The sequence below is a fragment of the Lolium rigidum genome, chromosome 1, assembly GCF_022539505.1.
Source record: "Lolium rigidum isolate FL_2022 chromosome 1, APGP_CSIRO_Lrig_0.1, whole genome shotgun sequence".
Lineage (NCBI taxonomy): Eukaryota > Viridiplantae > Streptophyta > Magnoliopsida > Poales > Poaceae > Lolium > Lolium rigidum.
The window spans coordinates 78300678-78322905 of NC_061508.1; the positions used below are offsets into that span (position 1 = coordinate 78300678).

The following is a 22228-nucleotide window of genomic DNA, read 5'->3' on the forward strand; positions in this document are numbered from 1 at the left end:
CTAACTTAATGTACCTTGAGCTCACAAATACCTAGTAAAAAGAATCTTAGACGTTGATGCATGAGGGAAAGCATAAAAAGCTCGCCCTTAGGCATTGGCAACTCCCGCCAAGTCACTTAACGGCCTCTGGTTGGGCAGGCGAGGCTGAGAAAGAAAGAAAAAAGTAACATTTGACAACCATTGGCAATCATGATTGAAAACCTTTTGTGTCAAGTGTGTCATGTGTTCAGTCCAGGAACAACCCAATCCTCGAAGGCCCTCACTGTGCATGCTAACTATATTTAACCATGGTCATTGCCGTGTCTGATGAGGAGTATCCTTAGTATGGGCGTGTATTGTAAGGACAAGAGCATCGCAAGTTCGGTCACACATCATTAAAATCTAGAGTTGCATTCACCCATAGCCTCACAATACCAAATACCATGATAGGTCCCGCGAGAGGCGTTGGAGCATCCATCACCTAGGAGAGTCACTGTTCGGCCCGGGGAATAAGAAAATAAGGGCTTTGACAAATCATGTGTAGGAATTCATCATCCAAACTAGGATATTATATACTCACTAACTAGAAATTACTCGTGGACACTGTCAAATTGCATGCACGATAAGACATATCCAAGTGCAATAAAGCTGTTGGATTTGACTTAAAACTCTATTAAATTCACTATCTTTAATCCCTAGAAACTATACCTTTTTTATAAAGGAAACATACCATATTTTCTCGTTATTGTTCTAAAAAACAAAAACAACCAAAAATACAAGGAAGGTGTCCTTCTCTAGGCATTCATCTTACTCGTGCGGTCCCTCTCATATCTCAACCCTATTGCACTACTCTTCTATATTTCCTATTCCATTGTGCGCCCTTCCGCGCACCAGAGAAAGACCACATATTTGTGTAGCCCAAGTAGCACTATACTCCATTAGGAAACACTTTATGTCCCTCCTCTTACGAAGTTGCTTAATGTTGTTTTTTACAAGGTAGAAGCTCCATTTCATCAACGGTGGAGTACAAGTTACATCAAGGACTAGGAGAAAATGGAAAACTACAACCAAGTCCACCTTTCACAAAGGACCGTAAAATAAAACTGCAAAACACAATCGAGTCTTGCTCCTTCTCCACCTAGCTGAAGCATGACCAAGCAGCCAACCAAGACATCATCGGGGACGAAGCCACTTGGGAGGAGACGACAGGAGTCGGCCAGAGGACACCGAAGCCCGCGATTGAGGTGGGAGTGGCCGCCCTTCTTCCATATGAGACGACAACAAACTCATGGCTATCGTGGATGAACTCCCGGGAGTAGCTTCCGAACTCCCTTGCCATAGATCCGCCCCACAACCGAGCATAGCCTACATAACACCCAAAACCAGGTGCATCAGATCTGCAAAAAGAAAGGCTTTTATTTGTAGAAGTTGTCGCGTCCTCTTTTCCCATCACCTCCACCCCTGACCACCAGAGCTTTGTGACAAGGAAGAAGACCTGCAACAGGTTCAAGATCCAGCCCACATGACATGGAGCAAACCTCACATATGTGACATCTAGCCACTTCACACCATCAAGCTACAGTTTGATATGTCACCAAAACCACAACCTACTACTAGAGGAACTACTATTAACAACCCTACACATGACGCCTCTCTTAGCCCATCTCCGACCCGGCAAAGAGGACATAGGATCGGCCCGGCTCTCTCCGGTGGACTCTCAAGGGAAGGTGGGGAGAGGCTTCAAGATGAAGGAGTCAATGCCCAATGTTATTTCATAGCTTGGTCTACAAAGGGAGTGCCATCAGATAGAGTGACGAGGGTCTAATGGTGTTGAGAGTTCACACAAGCTCACAAGGACAAAGAAGCCCACTCCGACTTGACAATAAAGGGTGCGGGTAAGACACGTAGAGCCATGATGCCGCAACAACAGAGACGGTGGGGAAGCGTGTCGGCATATCCGTGAACTTCCTAACTCCATAGGTTTTAGTATTTAGATTGAAGAATTAATTGATTTCATCAACAGACAGATAACAAACACGGACCAATTCAAATCGTATGTGTTAGAACATATAAGAAAGAACTTGTACTTTACACATATTATGCCGGACTACTTTCATCCTTATATATGTGGTAGTTCAAATATAAACATCCAAAGTTGAAATCTGCCTCAATAATAACAACATGTGAGGTGAAATTACTGGTTCTAGCTCAAACCTTTCAAAAGCTCTACATTTTAAACCCTGAGTAGCATAGGAGTATCTCAATAGGGATGGGTCGGAGATACGATTCTGGGAGGATAGGTGGTTGGGTCCAACCACACTCCGGGAACAATATCCAGCCTTGCACATGATAGTACGTCATAAGGATGTTACCCTTCAGGGAGTGATGGAAACCTCCCCACCATCTATGACGTTCAAACGTGATGTAGTCCCGTTTAACCTCTTGGAACGAATTACTACAAAAATTAGCTTCAATTCAACTGGTTCAAGGGAATGATATATTTCGCTAGGAACTCACCAAGAATGGCATATTCTCGGTAAAATCCATGTACAAAGCATTAATAGAACTTATACAACCAGCCTATAATAATAAATGCATTTGGAGGTTGAGGATACCACTGAAACCGAAGGTACCTACGTCGTGGTGTTATCCTCACCAAAGATAACCTTGCAAACACAATTGGCATGGCTGTAAAAAATGTGTTTTTTATCACGAAGATGAGACAATAAAACATCTCTTCTTCCATTACCGGTTCGCTAAAGCTATATGCTCAATCATTCAGATAGGATCTAACTTACATCCACCTCGAAGCATTGCAAATATTTTTGGCAATTGGGTAAATTGGGTAGAGGTTAGGTTTAAAAATCTTATCAGAGTGGGACCGATCGCTGTTATTTGGTCGCTATGGCTATGTAGAAATGATAATGTTTATAATGACAAAAACTCTCCTCTTATGCAGGTAATTTACCGGTCTACGGCTACGCTCCGTTCATGGTCATCGCTTCAACGCGTGGAGAATCACGTCCTATTTACGGAGGTGCCTACACGATTGGAGAATTCGGTCAAGGAATTTATTACCCAACATGGGTGGCTACATATTCTGCGGATTGCGGCTCCTATTCCATATTATAGACTTTTGTTTCTCGTTACATTTCATTAAGAACTTAAGTTGTAAACTTCTTGAACGCTGTGTGCATTCTAACTATGCAGAGGCCGGGTGTAACCGTTTTGCTGGGGTAACTAGTAGTCTATGTTATTGACCATTCTTCCCCAAAATCCCAGTAAACCGCAAAAACCACCAGGAAGAGGAGCCGTCTTCCTCCTTCCTCGCCTACTCCAGATCCATCTCCCCTTCGAGCGGCCTCCCATGGCGTCGCCGTCGGGAAACCCTAACCCTACCTCCAGCGCCCCCTTCGAGCTCGCCAGGCTTTTCAACCCTCCCGCAAACCCCACAACCGTCCCGAGTCCCACCGGCATCTTCCCGGGGCCCCCGCCCGGCGCTCCGATGACCTCTGGCCCGCCAGGACCCTACTCCTACCCGCCGGCGACGCCGCCCTTCCACCGCAACCCCTACCTCCCCTACCCGCCCGATCCCACCAGCGCCGTCCACTTCCCAGCCGCCGCCTACACGAACCCTAACCCCACTCCAAACCCTCTCCCCGTCCCCAACCCCGGACCCAACCCGAGCGCCCGGCTCATGCAGCTGCTGGGCAACGCCCACCTCGAGCCCACGTCGTCGCCTTCAGACTTCTCCTCCGGGGTGCCGGCGGGGATGCCGTCCGCGCCGCCGGCGAGGATGCCGTCCGCGCCGCCGACGAGGATGGCCAGCAGCAAGATGCCCCGGGGCAGGCTGCTGGGGCCCGGGGACAGCGCCGTGCATGACGTCGACTCTCGGCTGCCCGGCGAGGCGCGGCCGCCGCAGCTGGAGGTGACGCCCATCACCAAGTACACGTCCGACCCGGGGCTGGTGCTGGGCCGGCAGATCGCGGTCAACCGGAACTACATCGTGTACGGCCTCAAGATGGGGAACGTACGCGTGCTCAACATCAACACCGCGCTCCGCTCGCTCCTCCGTGGGCACACACAGGTATGTCTGCTGCCGTGGATTGATCATGCGAGGAGAATTTGATTTGAAGTTTTGAGCGTTCAAGTGTTTGTTGGAGTCGGCGATGTTATTAGTGGCTTAACGTGGACTGCAGATTTGTTGCTTTGTGCCTGAGCTCCGCAGCATTAATTAGTACCTGCGAGGAACCCATGTGTTACTATGTTATCGTATTGACTGTATATTCATCTCCGCAAGCATAAACTGGATACAGATGTTGAAAAAAAACTGGATACATATTTTTTCATCAGAAAACGCCCCCACAGTTGCATAGGTTCACTCACAAAATATGTGAATCTCAGAGCACGAACCTGCGCTGGATCTAGGGTTGTGTCTTATGATGGCAGTCTGTTATACTTCATGCCGAAGGCTTGACCATTAAGTATTAACTATGCATGGGTGAAGTATGAATTGGAAGGTTATATTGTCAAATGAAATAATGTGGTCAGTACATACAGCAGAAAGCCAAAGGGAATAGTGAATGTAGTTGCTACATAAATCAGGTCGGAGGTTATTAATTAGTCATTTTTATACCTCACTGAATTCGTTCTTATTTCTCATACTGATGTGGAGCATTTGTCATCATACTTAGAATCTGAAGCTAATCATGTCTGATTTTTTGTTCGTTCCATATTTTGTTGATTTTATTTAGCGTGAAGGTGCATTTCCTTGTTATGTTTAGCATCCTTATTTTGTTTGCTGCAGAGGGTGACAGACATGGCTTTCTTTGCAGAAGATGTCCATCGTTTAGCAAGGTACTTTTACTTTTAGGGTAGTTCTGTTGGATTGCTGTGTGGCTGTGCTGGCATTTTAATTGGATTAAAATGAACATCTAGCGGGTGTAGTGGCCTCCCACCATAACTTTGGTTTCCTCTCTTTCTCTCTCACACACACACAATTAAGATTTCGTTTTGTTTGCCTGCAGTGCAAGTGTCGATGGGACAATTAAGATTTCGTTTTGTTTGCCTGCAGTGCAAGTGTCGATGGGCGTATATATGTCTGGAAGATCGACGAGGGACCAGGTGATGAAAATAAACCACAAATCACAGGAAAGATTGAAATTGCCATCCAGATAGGAGATGCTGAAATTTACCATCCAAGAATATGCTGGCACTCCCATAAGCAAGTATAGCCTCATCGCCTGTCACTTTCACTGTCTTCACTGATTTTCTGTTAATGACTCATGCAACTATCCTGTAGGAAATTCTGTTTATTGGAATTGGGAACTGCGTCTTAAGAATAGATACAACTAAAGTGGGAAGAGGAAGAGACTTCAATGTAGAAGAGCCTCTTAAATGCACACTTGACAAGCTGATTGATGGTGTGTACTTGGTTGGTAAACATGACGGGGATGTCACTGATCTGTCTTTATCTCAATGGATGACTACCCGTCTGGCTTCAGCATCAACAGATGGCACGGTTTGTGCAATATATCCTGTTCTTGGTTAAGAAACCTATACCCCATCATAGGCAATAGCACAGGAAAGAAATGCTTTACAAATCAAATGATCATGCACATTCTTCTTAAAATTATGTACAATTGCAGTCAAATTCGCATTCCATTTATTTTTCACTTCTATAGTGTCCAAAATGTCTGAATATGCTGTCAGCCTTCCATGCTCCACTGCAAGCTGTATGCTACTAATGCATGCTACGATTTCTGAGCTTAGTTAAGTTACTTTTGTTATCCTGCTGGACATGGACAAAACTGCTGTCTCTCATAAATTTTTTCCTTGAGGATGAACGATCAGGGGACAGCTTACCTGTTTTCTTGTTGGCACCATGTAATCAACAGAAACACACACTGTATTTGTAAATGCAATTTATTTATAATGTGTACTGTTTATTTTTTGGCAGGTAAAAATCTGGGATGATCGCAGAGCATCGCCTCTATCTGTGATTAAACCACATGATGGTAAAGCTGTTTACTCAGTTTCTTTCCTTACGGCACCTGAGCAACCAAATCATATAAATCTTGTTACAGCGGTATGCATTCCTCTACATCTTCACATTTTTAACTACTACATTTTCTGTCATCATTAATCACCTTCAGCGGACATGTTATTCTGCTAAACAATGTATACTTATGTAACACAGTTGCCCGGTTCAAATAATGCTGAAAGGATCTGTTTTCTAATAACTGTTAAGATAATTCACAATCGAATTGTAAATGGAACAATGTTTTTTCTTAATGTGCATTGGCTTTATTTTTTCAATATATTTTTATGATAAACTATGTGTGCAATTTCTATGATTGCATACTTGGAAAGTAAGCTTGCATATGCATCTTCATTTAGCATACATCTTCATTGTGATGGGAACATACTAAACTTTGTTAATATTGCAGGGCCCTCTCAATCGAGAAGTAAAAATCTGGGCTTCCTCTGATAAGGAAGGTTGGTTGTTGCCAAGTGAGTCTGAGACTTGGAGATGCACTCAAGCTCTGGAACTTGTGAGTTCTTTAGAACATAAGCACGAGGAAGCATTTTTCAACCAAGTAGCAGTGTTGCCACAAGCTAGCCTTATTTTGCTTGCGAATGCCAAAAAGAATGCTATATATGCTGTCCATGTTGAATATGGCCCAGATCCTGCTTCTACTCGGTTGGACTATATAGCGGATTTCACAGTTGCAATGCCTATTTTAAGTCTGACGGGAACATACGGAAGCCAACCAGATGGTGAACAAGTAGTGCAAGTATATTGTGTCCAGACAATGGCTATTCAGCAGTATGGTCTGGAGGTATCACTCTGTTTGCCTCCTACGGCTGATAATACTAGTCTTGGTAGGGATCCGGCTCTTTCACATGTATATGACAGACCTCTAGAAGTGGCATCGGTGGAGTCATCCTCAGGAACCAAACCATTGAGTGATCATCAGGGCACAGGTAATGCCATATTAACTTTGCATACTATTTGTTCAGTTAATTCATATGCTTCTGAGGTTGGTGGTGATCTAATCATCTCCGCTATCTGTTTATGCAGATGCCGATACTACTGCTCATGTTCCATCCTTGACTCCTACATCAAACATGAATAATGCCGGATCTAGTGCAGATCCTTCAAAAGGTCCATCTCTTGGTGATCATGACGGGGATCAGTCATCTTTTGATTATTCGAGTAAGAAAGTGATCAATGGTGACGGTACAAGTGGGCAAGGAGCATTTGGCAGAGAGGATAGCGTCAGGAAGGAAGACCCAACAGGCCAAGGTGATGCTACAGTTTCGGATGCTCACTCCACGTTTAACGGCAGAGAGAACGCCACACACTTGATAACCCCATCTGAAATTATTTCAGGTGTGATCCCATCTGCTGAAACAACTGCGAAAGGCAGCCCACAGAATGTAGAAGTGGAGTCAAAACATGTGGTTGAGAAAAAACCAGATCAAAATGTTAAATTTGAGGCTGCTAAGGAGACCCAAATTGTTCATGAGAAAATGGAGAGACTGAACATGTCTTCGGAGCAATCTGTAGAGTCAATCAGTGAACGCTCAGTAACAACTGACAAGTACAACGTGGAAGACTCCCGAAGATCAGATCCCATGCTTTTGAAACAACATTCCGGTGCCGGGGATGGAAATGTTCGAAGTAGAACAACTGAAGTTCCTGAGAAAACTGATGTCTCTGTTGCTTCAAGGAACTTGCAGTTACCTGCAGCTACCATACAGAAAGTTCTGCATCCTCAGGTCTCTGGGCAGTTGTCTCCTCTTACAAGCAGTTTCAACTCTAATGATTCCTCTCCAAGCAATGCAAACCCTGCAATTGATTCCGCCTCGCAAGTAGCTGCTATTCAAGGAACATTGCACCAGGTTGTTAAACTAGAAGTTTCTTTACCCTAGTGTTGAAACTTGCCTGACGTTGCAGGTGCTGGTATCACAATAGTTGTTAGAAATTTGCTAATACTGCAACTTAATTAAAAGGAAAAATTGTTAGATAAATTGTGTAGTGGTTGATGAAAATTTATACCTGATTTATCAGTACGGAAAATGATGTTGTTATATCAACTCACCCATTTCGCTGTTATGGTCAAAGTAATTTAAACTGCTGTAGCTTAGGTGTCAGCTTGGCTTTGTTAAGCTAGGAGGATGAGACTGTCCGTCTTACTGTTACGTAAACTACATGCGGTTCTCCCCTAAAGTAAAGGAAATGACAGTTCTTTCATGTACCTAAATGAATGTGTACCTCATGTCAATTCATAAGCTTGAATAAAGATTTAAACCTGTGTTGCGCGTTGCAAAACATTGCTGAGCCGTATCAACTTCTGGGGGTTGCTCTTTAATTGCTTCTAATAACACCTTTGGACAATGCCATTGTGTGGTGCTTGAATACAGCAACATTCTAGTAAATGTTGTTAAACATCCTGGCTGTGTAGTCAACATTCTAGTTCCTAAGTTAGCCACTGTCCATCATATAAAACTGTAAACTTTATTTAACCAATATTAAGCTCTAATTGGTCGCACTTACACCTTCCTAGATTTATATTAATTTTTAATTATTCATGTGTTCATGTTGTGCCATAAGGGCATATTTTTTTTATTACTTGATGCCATGTAAGGGCGGCAGAATTTTTTATTGCGCAAAAATGGTATTGAACCAATTGTGATGCAAGACGTTGATATTAACAATTTCTGTTCACATTGCAGCTTATGGCCATGCAAACTGACATGCAAAAGCAGCTGAACACAATTGTGTCTGCTCCTATTGCAAAGGAGGGCAAAAGGATCGAGACATCATTAGGGCGTAACTTAGAGAAGTCCGTAAAGGCCAACGTTGATGCCATGTGGGCCCGTTTCCAGGAGGAAAATGCAAGGCATGAAAAGGCTGAGAAAGAGAGAACACAGCAGTTTGCTACTCTAATCACAACCTCTATAAACAAGGATATTCCTGCTATGCTGGAGAAGTCATTGAAGAAAGAAATATCTTCACTGGGAACCAATGTTGCACGGACAACAGTACCTATCATTGAGAAGTCATTGTCTTCTGCTGTTTCTGATTCACTTCAGGTGGTGGCTATTTTCTTGCTGTTCCTTATATTCTAATTTCCTCTATATTCATATTTCCCCCATATTCCAGAAAGTTCTCGGTGAAAAGGTGGTGAATCAGCTGGATAAGTCTATAAGTACGAAACTTGAAGCTACAGTGACCAAGCAGATCCAAACACAGTTCCATACATCAGTCAGGCAGGCTCTTCAGGTATATATCTTCGGCACATATATGTGATCCTTGTAGATCATTAGCAGTGAAGCTGGTAATGCCAAATGGAATGTGGTAATCATGATATGTTTATGCTGACTTGACTTGTTTTCTGAGTTATATATTTAGGATTGTATGGTTGCTTGAATGAACCCATAAATGCGCAGGATTGTGTATGATGGAGTTACTTTTAGTTGTTCTGTTGGGAAAGATCATATGTGCATGCAATGGATAAGATAATGATTTTTGTGGCCAGATTGGTCGCATGGTGCCATGTAGCATGGGCTATTCCTCATGGACACACATGCCTTCACTCAAAATGTTGTAACTAGCTAATTTAGTCAGCCAAGAACAATGAAATTTACTATTTTAGCAACCTCATGTATCTTGCATATCCAACCCCAATGTATACAACATAATACATACAAAATGTGATCTCATCCTGGCACCAAGCAGCTTCCTACATACTCCTATCTGGAATGGGTTATGCATGATCATGGTGCAATAAAATATGCAGGATCAACATATTCTTTCGATTTGATCCCTGCAGGATTCTTTACGGTCAAGCTTTGAGTCATCGGTTATCCCAGCATTTGAACAATCTTGTAAAACAATGTTCGAGCAAGTGGACGGTGCATTCCAGAAGGGTATGTCCGAGCATGGTGCTGCTATCCAGCAGCGGGTCGCAGCAGGACATACTCCACTGGCACAAACACTAAGGGTATGCTTGCAAGCCTTTTGTTGTGCTCTTATTGCACGTGGTGCCATAGGCACAGAAATGCGGAACACACAAGCCGACTTACAGTATACAATTTTTCCCATACGCTGAGTAATGCTAATGCTTGCCTTTTTCATTTGAATTATTTCAGGAAACAATCAATTCAGCATCATCAATTACACAGGGTCTTACATCAGAGCTACTTGATGGCCAGCGCAAGCTTTTGGCACTTGTTGCATCGGGGAACCCAATATCACATAATAGTGTTTTGCAGCCTACTAATGGTCCAGCGCCTAAGCTCCCTGAGGTACTAAATACTGTCACTCTAGGTTTGCTAAAACGACTTATACTACCTCCATCCCAAGGCTTAAGGCCTATATTTTTCAGAAAGTCAAACTATGTTAAGTTTGACTAAGTTTTTATAAAAAATCATTAACATGTCAAATACAAAATTAATATTATTAGATAGATAATGAAATATATTTTCATGTGCTATCTACAAAACATCATATTTATTGATAGATTATTCTAAAATTTTGGTCAAACTTTACTTGCTTTGACTTTTCCAAAAAAATATAAGCCTTAAGCCTTGGGATGGAGGTAGTATTATGGAACGGAGGTAGTAATTTTTTCACACCCTCTAGGTTTTTCCTGTTTGCTTTTGTATTCATCTCTGGTAAATAGGTGTTAACATCCCACCCCTCAGATGTTTTGTGTGTTCTTGTGAATGAAACATCAAAACATTTGGTTTACTGGCTGTAATTGCTTTTTCAGGCTGATGTTCCACTTGACCCGCTGAAGGAGCTTAGCAGATTAATATCTGAGTGTAAATTTGACGAAGCGTTTACAATGGCTCTTCAAAGAAGTGATCTCTTCATGGTGTCTTGGTTATGCTCTCAGGTATCGGCCACATTTAAACTTTAAAACATCTTTAGGAATATTTCTCATTCTCTTGTCGCTTGAACAAATCAACACATGTCTATAAAGTACAAACTTGTTTTCCATTCCACGAAGAAGCAACTTTCACCAGGTCATCAGTTGCGGATCCTGATACTCTACTACCCTTTCTACCAGGTTGATTTGCAAGGGTTGTGTAGGCTGAACCCGGTGCCTCTAAACCAATGGGTGCTTCTAGCCCTTCTCCAGCAGCTAGCATGCGACATAGGCAACGACACCCCTGTGAAGCTTCAGTGGATGAAGGCCGTCGGCATGGCGATCCAACCAACAGATCAGACGATTGCCGTGCATGTGAGGCCGATATTCGAGCAGGTCTATGGCGTGTTGGCCCACCAGCAGTCGTTGCCGGGAATCAGTCCGCTGGAAGCAAACGACATCCGCCTGATGATGCATGTGATCAACTCGGTGCTGCTAAGCTACAAGTAAATGTATGGCAGGTTATGAGCCATGTATGGGCTGTACCTGCGTCCTTGTACAGAAAAGATTTTGGAAAGCGTAAGGCTAGTATGCTTTTGCCAGGGAGGCCTGAGCACTGTACCTAGTAAGGCTAGTAGGTTGTGAGGTGATGTAAATTGGTTCTGTTCTAGGTCTATATCGAGCTTTGCTTTCCATGCAGGATTTGGTGCAGTGTTTGCCATGGTTATATTCATATACTCCAACCGACTGAAATTCGTTTTTGCTCTTGGTCTGGATGCTCACACTATCTGAACGGGCCACTTGCTTCAATATTGGCAGCATCACCCTATTTGTTGTACATCTGCTGAATATATGTTACAGTGCTCGTGGCACACCTGGCATTTATTTTGACTCGACCGTTTCTTTTTCGGTGGTACTGATGGAGGCCCAGTTATCTGGACGAAGCCCAACAGCTCAACTGGTACCACAGTGCAATTGAACATGCCCAACAACCCGTCATTGACCCCCCCCCCCCCCTTCTGTCCCCTACCCAGCACCAAAAAGTGCACTGCCTTCTAGGTTTCTCTCCAACCTGGACAGCCTCAAGATCAATGGTAGATGAACGTGTCTCAGAGGCCAGTGTCGTCGTTCACGACATTCCGGTACATTTGCTATTGTGCGGTGCAGCACCATACCGATGAAGAATGCCGGTGCGGGGGGAACATGTCATCGAGGTGCCCATGTCTTGTAAGGGGGGGGGGTTGCCGAAGTCTTCATAGCTGAGCCCTGTCCGAGCACATGACTTCGGGCTCATCTTGCAGCTCGCGGGAGCATGTGGGTGGCGGTCGTCTTGCTCCTGAAAGACAAGATCCAACCGTCAAGAACATGAGCCGCAGCGACGGTGCGGGCGATCACATACTGGGGAGTTGCGCTGACGTCAACTTATGAAACATGGATAATTAATGAAAAAGCAAATTTAGAGGATTATTGTTGAAGTGATGGTCGTGACAATTCACGAAGTTAGAAACTTCAGCTAGGCATTTATGAGGGAGACGATCAAAATGCATCTTTAACTGCTATATGAGCATGACGTTTTCAAAACAAGGAAGTAGTTAAATATAGAAGCAGCTGTACCATGCTTAGAGCATCTCCAGCCGTCTCCCAGACGAGCTCCCCAGGACGCCCTTTTTTCATCCGGAAGGATGAAAACGGCCCAGCCGCGCCCCCGGCTCATCGTTTTCGTTCGGATTAGGCCTTTCATCAGTCCGAGAGCCCAGGCCATCCCGACCCCCTGGGGAGCGCTCGGGGACTCCGGACGAGAGAAAAGCGGGGACGGGCCCGCTCTGTCAGCGAGAGAACAGACGAACCCCACCACTTTATCGATGGAAATCCCTCCTCCCCTCCCTTTGCTCTCTCGCCGCCGGCACCACCCCTTGCCAATCCGCCGGCGGGTTGCCCCAACTCCGCCGTTCCTCCACCCAGCTGCCTATATTCCGCCGCCCATCGTACCCTCTGCCTATTCGGCCGCCGGGCAGCTCCCTCGCGTCGCTCCTCATCGACACGCCCGACAGGTGTTCGTCCAACTGTCTGGCCGGACATGGACTCCGACGAGGAGGAGGAGCAGATGTTCGCCTAGCTTTTTGAAGAAGAAACGGTTGCTGCCGCCCAAGACGAGGAGCACCTGCTCATCCTCGCTTGCCTGTCCGGCTTGTACGCCGAGTCTGTCATTGGTCGCCGTGGTGGGTTGGCACCAGGTCGCCGGAGGTGCAAGCCGAGGCAGCGAATGGAGGGGTACTGCATGCTCTACGCCGACTACTTCGCCGACGATCCATTGCACGGTGAGGCTGTTTTCAGGCGTCGTTTCAGGATGAGCCGAAAGCTCTTCCTGAAAATTGTATGTCCTTCGAGAGTACGACTCCTATTTCAGATGCAAGTTGGATTGCACCGGCATGGCAGGGTTTTCCGCCCTCCAAAAGTGCACGGTGGCTATGCGGATGCTGGCATATGGAGCTCCTAGTGATTCTACAGATGACTATCTTCGGATGGCGGAGTCCACCGCCCTTGATTGTTTCTACCGGTTCTGCAGGGCGGTGATAGTAGTGTTCGGGGACTTCTACTTGAGATCACTGACTGTTGAAGACACTGCTAAGATCCTCGCTGTCAATGAAGCTCGAGGATTTCCAGGGATTCTTGGAAGCATTGACTGCATGCATTGAAAATGGAAGAACTGTCCGTTTGCCTGGCAGGAAATGTACAAGGGTCACAAAAAAGGCTGCATTGTGTTACTTGTGGCAGTGGCTACCCATGATCTCTGGATTTGGCACTCCTTCTTTGGTATGCCGGGATCCAACAACGACATCAACGTCTTGTAGTGCTCGCCGGTCTTCTCCAAGCTTGTTGAGGGTCATGCTCCCCCGGTTAACTTTGTGATCAATGACCGGCAGTACAACAAGGGATACTATCTTGCAGACGGTATCTATCCAAAGTGGGCAACATTTGTGAAGACTATCTCAAGCCCCGCCCTCCCGAAGGAGCAGCAGTTTGCCAAGGAACAAGAAGCTTGCCGAAAGGACGTCGATCGTGCATTTGGTGTCCTCCAGCAGAGATTTGCTGTAGTCCGGTTCCCCGCTTTGACTTGATCCAAAGATCAGATGTGGGAGGTGATGAACTGTTGTGTGTGCTTACACAACATGATTATCGAGGATGAGCGAAAGCATCCGGTCCCTCTGAGCGAACAAGCTACACCATATGACAGAGAGGGTCTTCTTGCATAGCCTAACCACCAGGTGCCGGCATCGTGGGCTGCGTTCATCGCTATGCGTCAGGAGATTTGAGACTCCACAATGCATCAACAACTGCAGGATGAATAGCGCCGGATTTCGGCCCGGGGAGCCCCAATGGCTGGGATGCTCTTAGCACCGAAAAGGCTAGCAAATAAGATAAAATTAGTGACCAAGTTTCTACAACAAACATAAGCGATGAAAGATATAATTGGCGATAGAAGATGAAATATCTTTTTTTCTAGAGCAAGGAAGATGAAACATCCCTAACACTATGAGATTGAAGGTTATGTGAGATTCGTACCTTTAACCTTGAGGTCCTTTCCGTATCAGGGATTGTTCATATTGCTTCCGTTCTTGCGTACAATGTCACAAACTCGTATTTTAGGTACCAAGAAAACAAAGCCAACTAATAAATATGACGATTAACTTTTCGATAAAGGGAATATATTAATATCAAGAAGATACCAATTACACCTAGCCTCTGCAACAACGCACCGCCCTAATGGCACTATGGATGCACACAGCCAAAAACAAGAAAAGAAAACTAAGAAACAAAAGTCCCGCTACAGTATCTCGGGCCTAACAACAGCAATACATCCACCGCCAAGACAACACCTGAATTACAGACTCTCCAAAAACGACGCCTCCAAGAAGGAAACAGTGCTCAAACACCGTCGTCGCCCGATCAAAGATCTTAGGTTTTCACCCTGAAGATAGTCCCCGCTCTCAAAACAATGCCTCCACTAAGGTCATTGCCATGCACAACCAATTAAGGCCGGACCTTGGGTTTTCACCTCGAAAGGTAGGACTCTGCACTTCACCTGTGTTGTCGCCCCCACTTTCATACCGCTGCTGTGAAGCCCGGAACACCAAGCAAGTCCCTCAACAGCGCGGAGACTTGAACTTCCCTTAGCTAGTCATCCCCTCCGGCCTTCATGAAATTCTCTTCTTCCGACTTTCATCATGGATCCATAGTCACTTGATGTCAACACAGAAAAAGAGCTTCGCGCCGCTCCCTCCAAAACCAATCGGTCGGAATAAAAGCATAGGTGCGCACGACCGAATACCTCCGATCCAGCAAACTCCAGGCAAAGCACTGTTACATTCGCTGGCGGAGCCTTCCGGAACTCAACCCCCCGGCCAGATCACGGGTCCAGGCCTCCGGTAGGTCCTCCTCTTCACGCAAGAGAGGCCCTAGGACCGCCGCCTTTATTCAGGTCGGACCCCCACGTCGGCGACCATCCCGGGCTGGCGAAACCAACCCTCCACCGGCGACACCATCGCCGGCTTCCAAGCACCTCCATCTCGCCGCCGGATCGCGGTGATAGATCAAAAGATCCACCACCACCACCAACCGCAAGCCGACCCTCTCCGGCGAAGAAGAGGGCCACCTCCTCCGTCGAACCCAAGGCTGCTGCCCCGGGCGCCCTCGTGTCGCGGAAGAAGCCCGAGATCACCTCCTCGCACCGATGAGAGGCGGGGGAGAGGGCATGGCGCAGACCGATGGCCTGGCCGCCGTCCACCACCAGCCCCTACCGGTGTGCTGCGGGTGGAAGCCTTCGGGAGGGGAGGGAAGACCGTAGCGCAAGAGCCGCCGTCGCCCATCACCATCCGCGCCGGCCGCCGCCATATGCGTCGAGAAGGGGAGAGCCCGTCCGCCGTCCCCCACGACGGCGAGAAAAGGCCCCCGCCGCCGCCACGCCCCGAGGGTCTTTGCCCCGGCGGCGCTACCGGCGGCGGCAGCGGCGGTTAGGGTTGGGGAGGGATCGGGAGGAGGAGGGGTTGGGGAGGGGTCGGGAGGAGGAGGGGTTGGGGAGGGGTCGGGAGTAAAAAAAAACCCAGAGCTGGATCCTACCTGCCCCCATATGACGATTAACTATATGGAAATGCTCTTGTGTTCCAGGATAATTTAACATATTGCACGTGAGCCTCTTTCTCTATGAATACATGCAACATTCACATTAATAGCACCATACTATGAGGTAAAGATCTTGTTGATATATAAGTGGACTACCTAGTGACCCGGACTTTTGGCTCTCGGGTGCAGGCGTACCCTATATACTCCAAAAAATGTAGTAATTTCAGATAAAGTCAAAAAAAAATCGAATCCTTTTGAGAATCAAAGATAATCAAGTATTGTACTCGTATAAATTTGTTTGGCCAAGAAATGTTTCACATTGACTTCAGGCAAAAAAAAAAAACAAATCTATGACGAATATAGCGTGAATAGTACTTTAATATAGGACCTCCAAGTCTGTTTTTTCACCCAGGAAACAAGAGAAGGTATTCCATGGTGAATCTTTCGTATACGAGTACAATACATGATCATCTTTGATTCCCAAAAAGATTTGAATTTTTTTTGACCTTTTTCCGAATTATTAATTTTTTTTTGAATATAGGGTGCGCTTGCTCCCAGGTTCACCCATGCAATTTCGGACTACCTAGCCCTTTTTATCAGTTCAGATTTTTGTTTGCGTTGGCGTTAAAGTGAAGCACACACTAATGGAGTATATACAATACACTAGTAAAAGAATATTTAGAAAAGAAGGGATACTAGAGCAACTCTAACAGACACCGCAAAACGGTAAAAGTGATCAAAACCTTAAAATAACCAACTTTTATAGTTTTGGTAAAAAAAAAAGATACCGTAAAACTCGACAGACCCGTAAAATTCAGCTCAGCTCCATCGTGGCAAGGTCGGCCATGGAGCTTGTCTCCGTGTCGCCAAATTGGGGCAAAACCGGGACTGCCATAGTCAATCACTAATAAGCGCGCGCCAGCAGGTTCTATGCAAGCCACATGATAACTTTCAATACATGCATGGTTTTCCAAGAAAAGCTATTTCTGTGCCAAAGGATCACGGCAGGTTGTAGATTAAGAGATGTGGTTTTCTCAGCTTAACATCGTGGCACTAACACCGAATTTCTAATCCAGCAACGTAGAGAACGTGAAGCACACGGGGACACGGTTTGGACTTCCAAGCCGTGTTTGCACGTACCGACTCCTTCCTTCTCCTTCCATAGAACCATTCTTTATTTTTTTTTCCTCATGTGCAACATGATGTATGCGTGCCCTAGTGGCACCTTACAACATACTCCGTAGACAGTTAGACACCAAACTCGTTGCCTCCAAAATTGGGCATTATATATATGGATCACTGTTCTAGTCAGTTTACCTGTAGCATTCTCCTAGTAAGCTAGACTCACCCTTTGCACACCACTTTGGATCTTGGATTGGGATAGACATCAATGTAGGCCAGGCGACGGCCTCGGCGGGGTGGAAGACGCCCTTGTCCATGGTGCTGGTGCAGCTCTTCAACACGGGGATGATCCTGCTGTCCAAGGTGTCCATTGGCGGCGGCATGTTCATCTTCAGCCTTCTCGCCTACCGCAGCTTCTTCGGCGCCGTCTTCATCCTCCCCTTTGCGCTCGTCTACGAGAGGTATTCACGCCTACCATTCATGCATCATTGGATCAAGAAAAGACGATGGGTTTATTCCATTTCGTTGCAGGGGAAAGTGGAGGGACATGAGCTGGAGAGCGTTCGGATTTATATTCTTCAACGCGTTTATCGGGTATATGTTCACGCGTCCGTACTCATTTGATGTTTTTCACTTCCTGTTACAACGGTGGTTTTTCTGTTTCCTTTTCTGTTGAAATTGTGCGTCTCCATTTTTTGAACAGGTTCAGAATGTTGTTTGGACAGGTCGATCTCCTGCTTAAATTTTCGTTAGATTATTCACCAGCTATTCATAGTGAAATGTTGTAGTGATTATAATAGGATCTACTGTATGTATATACAATGGCTTTAGAAAAAATGACGGCAGCTTTAACAGTGCGGGTTCAACTTTCAGAAAAGCAAAACCAACTTAAATTTCAAGAAACACCAAAGTATGGTTAAGCTAATACCTAGCATGTATTATATCCTTTTGGTGGAAAATATATCTATGGACTAAATGAGATGACTAGCTGTTAGGATACATGAAACCGTTAAAACTCTCTGCATTTTAAAGTACCATGTGTTCTGGGTTTAGTCAGAAAAAGAGAAAATATGAACAACTATAATACCAAAGGCGTTTGAGTTTAGGCGGGGAGTAGGTTGTACTGGAATTGTACAGAAACATGCCTCAACACTAAATGCAGATAATGTGGGAATATATTTTATCATTATTTTAATAGTTTCGATTTATGTTGTGGATGGTGACATTTGTTTTACATATTATTTTTTTGAAGTAAGAACGCAAAATATTAAGCAGCAAGCTGCCTCATTAAAAATCTTCCAGCCCCCTTAGGTACCCTGGTAAGGAAAAGAGTGCGTAAGAAACTTGCTGCTCAGAAATTACATAGTGTTCATACAATCTACGACAATCAGGTCCTGAACGCAGTCAGGAACTGAATCACGACTAATGTCTGACAGACCAGACTTGCCTAATTGAGCCAGAACATGAACTATTCCATTGTTAACACGATCCACCTTGGCGACAGTAATATCATGGTAGATTTTAAGCATCTCTCGTGCCTCCAAGATCGCTGCCCAGCTCGCAGACTGCTCCTCTTTATCACTTGTTATGCATGCACAACTCGAAGACAGTCAGACTCCAAAGTAGCAGGCCACCGTCGAAGTAGGATCAAGTGACGCGGCCCTTCAAGACAGGCAATAACCTCGGCCTCCTCGGCGCTTCCACAGAACGGAAGGAACTTCCACCCAGCGAGGAGAGTATGACCCAGATGATCACGAATAATAATTCCCACCCCAACATTCTTCGAAGTAGAATCCCAGCCAGCATCAACATTAGCCTTGACTGACCGTCAAACATACTTTAGAAAGTTTGACTTTAACGATATCCGGAATGTGGTGTTAGCTTATCACGATGCTCGACTGTCTCTACATTTTTGTTAAATTTTCTGGGCGAGCACGATATCTACTCGTAATTGCTAAAAAAAATGAACTTATTATGTCATGCTTTTTCTCACGTGGTGTCACGTCATGTTACGCTGGTACTCTGTCCCTTTGAGTCTATACTACTATGGCCTCCGGGATACCACGGCATCTTATGCTGTCATCTTTCTAAATATAATTCCTCTGGTCACGTTCGTGATCTCCTTAGTTCTCAGGTGCATAATTTATCTCAATTTCACGTTCATGATATGACCATACTGCAACTATCAATTTTAACATAACAAGCTCAGACTCGTTTTTTGAAGTGACAACTTCAAGCCACATAGCATTCCAGTGTACAAACTTGAAACCAGTTCTATTTCGCTGAAACATGAATATGTTTGAACATGTCAGAATGGAGACCTTGCAAATTTGCAGCGCAGCAGGGTCGCTTAAGATAGTAGGTGTTTTCCTCTCAGTTGGAGGCACCATGCTTATCAGCCTTTACAAGGGCAAGACGCTTCATCTCTGGAGTCCACTATTTGAGTACCATAAGGACAAACAATTGGAGGTGGCAAGCAATCAGCTAAGAGGGACAATCATCTTGGTTGCCAGCAGCTTCGCCTTCGCTTGCTGGTACATAATTCAGGTAACCTTAAATACCAGTCCTTCTTTCTATGCCCATCCTGTACTCACAGCGAGAGTAACATTTCTAATATCTTGTTGCAGTCAAAGGTTCTCAAGGTGTATCCGCACAAATACTGGTCATCCATGTTGACATGCTTAGTTGGAGGATTTCAGACAGCACTTGTTGGTATAATATTAAGAACAGACAAAAGTGCTTGGAAGCTAGGATGGGATCTGAACCTTGTGACCATTTTATACTCGGTGAGTCATCTGATGCCGCAAATATTCCTAAAAATAAACTATATTATGAGAAGTTTTTGAAGCAATAAACCTGAAAATTCACCACAACCTTTTTTTTTTCCCTATCACCAAGTTTGAATTATTGTTGATCTAGGGAGCTCTTGCAACGGCAGCAAGATATAGCCTCAACTCGTGGGTTGTGGCTAAGCGAGGCCCAGCATATCCACCAATGTTCAGCCCATTATCAGTGGTATTCACTGTTGTCCTGTCCTCTGTCTTCATTGGGGATCATACTACAATAGGAAGGTATCTTGCTTCTCATCAAATGCTACCCATTTTTTCAAGATATCTTTATATTTTAGTGTAGTAAGTACTTTGCAATGTGTACTCTCATTACCCTTATAATGCATTTTACTGTAAGGACTTGATTAAACTGTTTTTTCTTGATCTGCAGCATCCTTGGGACAGCAACGGTGATTGTTGGGCTCTATGTTTTCCTATGGGCAAAATCGAAAGAAGTTTGGCAAGCATGATGAATAAACTGTCAGCGGAGCTTTTGTAGGTGTAGAATATATTTTTATCTGTAGATGTTTGTTTAGGCATTGAAATAGTGAATTTGTCTTAGTTATCAATGTGAAAGCCTATATGAATTAGCTTGCAAACAAGAGACATTGTATTTTGTTGACGAACATCAAAGTCATTTGGCTGTAAGAACTAAGACGTATGAAACATTCATGGTAAACAAACTTGGCGCGTCTGCTCATGCCTGAGTAGGATTTGTATGTTAAGCCAAACTAAAAAATTGTACTTGATGATGTCTTCAATTTCAGAAACATGACTCAAGGAAGGAATGATGTATTTACAGGAGTCTAGGCTTAATCTCAATTTAATACTTGTAATAATATCTGCTAAATAAAGACAAATAATAATTTTAACATGACACAAGTATGCATGTTTGAACATCCATGACCATTTTTTTCCAAATGGACAATCCATGGCCATGAGTGTGGTAGAGGTTAAGAGTGCGAAAGATACCATATAAACCAAACTAGTTTTCGAGAATTTCTCTTGTATGTACTCAATACGGTGCAAGCCCTCGGTTTTATACATCATAGGAGGTTTACTCATGTGGTATTGGTTCTCTTGAATCATCAACCATTATCTACACAGATAATGTTGCTTGTGTTGCATGGATGCAAACATGATATATCAGAAGCAATATCACTGAGCATATTGACTAAATTTTTTTTATCTCCATGAACTCTAGTCGGGGAATAAACATCTTGCAAGTGAAATCATGCGATAATCTCGTTGATCTGTTCACGAAGTCTCTACTAGATTCAACATTTCAGAAATATCTTCGTAGAATTGGTATGTGACGGCTTCAAAAAAAATCATGAATCAGAGGGAGTATCTTCCTAAATTACTCATGTTCAAAGCATCATATTACCAATTATATGTTGTATCATTTTCTTCTTTTTCACAATGGGTTTGAAGAAGTTTTAACAACATATCCTACCATACTCCTCATATTTTCCCCACAGGATTTTAGAGAAGATAATTCCAAATATGATTCTAAACATGGAAGAATTAGGGGGAGTGTTAGGATTTAATTAATAGATTTGTTGAAAGCATAATCCTCCCATGTAATTCTCTCTATCGGTTTTCAATATGGCAGCCGTCATACCTTGCACCCCCTCGAACAGACGTGTCTCTTCACTCACGCCCGTTCTCCATATATATAAGCGATGCTCATCAATGAAATAAACAACAGTTGAATCCGATTGTCTCCGTTTGTCTACAATCTACTTCTAATAAGTAGTTCAGATTATCAAACCTCCTTGGGAGACAAACATCCGCAGTTTCACATGGACACGGGGTCATCTGACGCATCTACCCATGCATTTACCTGATTTTCAGCATGTGTCAGAGCATCTCCAGTCGCGTCCTCCAAAGCGTCCCCCAAACCGCGCCGGATTGAGCGTTTGGGGATGTGTTTTATTCGTGCTGCGTTTGGGAGACGTCGCTCCCCAGCCGCGACCCCCAAACACCGTTCCCAAACATTAAAAATATTTTTTTTTACACAGAACCATTTATCAAATATAGCATATGAATAAAAATGTCTGCGAGGATTGTTTTCAAATTAAAATACAATAAACAATAAAACAAGTAAACAAATATAATAAATAGGGCTAGATGCTAGATCAAGGTGCCACGGTATTTCCTTTGATCCTTCACAAATGCTCAACGAGATCAGCTTGAAGTTGATCATAAACATTGTTTTCACGGATTTCTGCATGCATGGCGAGAAAATCAGCAAAAGGCAACTCATGATCAACCTTCGCAAGAGGGCTCTCA

General features: G+C 44.4%; 2 protein-coding genes across 3 annotated transcripts; both read left to right on the top strand.

Annotated features, from left to right (window-relative positions):
- The first annotated feature begins 3270 nt into the window (after window positions 1-3270).
- On the top strand, window positions 3271-11624 carry LOC124682472 (enhancer of mRNA-decapping protein 4-like). Of its 2 annotated transcripts, XM_047217233.1 has the most exons (14): window positions 3271-4066; window positions 4787-4836; window positions 5054-5207; window positions 5282-5500; window positions 5939-6067; window positions 6429-6966; window positions 7064-7288; window positions 7376-7887; window positions 8722-9081; window positions 9152-9271; window positions 9822-9992; window positions 10141-10296; window positions 10764-10889; window positions 11064-11624. In XM_047217233.1, exons 1-14 carry the CDS (start codon window positions 3347-3349, stop codon window positions 11370-11372), a joined length of 3789 nt encoding a protein of 1262 aa, XP_047073189.1. In that variant the 5' UTR covers window positions 3271-3346; the 3' UTR covers window positions 11373-11624. The 2 variants fall into 2 exon arrangements, with proteins under 2 accessions (XP_047073189.1, XP_047073133.1); XM_047217177.1 differs by having other exon boundaries at window positions 7064-7887.
- Window positions 11625-15615: 3991 nt separating this feature from the next.
- LOC124647883 (WAT1-related protein At5g64700-like) lies at window positions 15616-20403 on the top strand. Its single transcript, XM_047187744.1, has 8 exons — window positions 15616-15663; window positions 17307-17566; window positions 17637-17703; window positions 19127-19239; window positions 19418-19652; window positions 19733-19891; window positions 20025-20176; window positions 20325-20403. Exons 1-8 carry the CDS (start codon window positions 15616-15618, stop codon window positions 20401-20403), a joined length of 1113 nt encoding a protein of 370 aa, XP_047043700.1.
- The last annotated feature ends 1825 nt before the right edge of the window (window positions 20404-22228 follow it).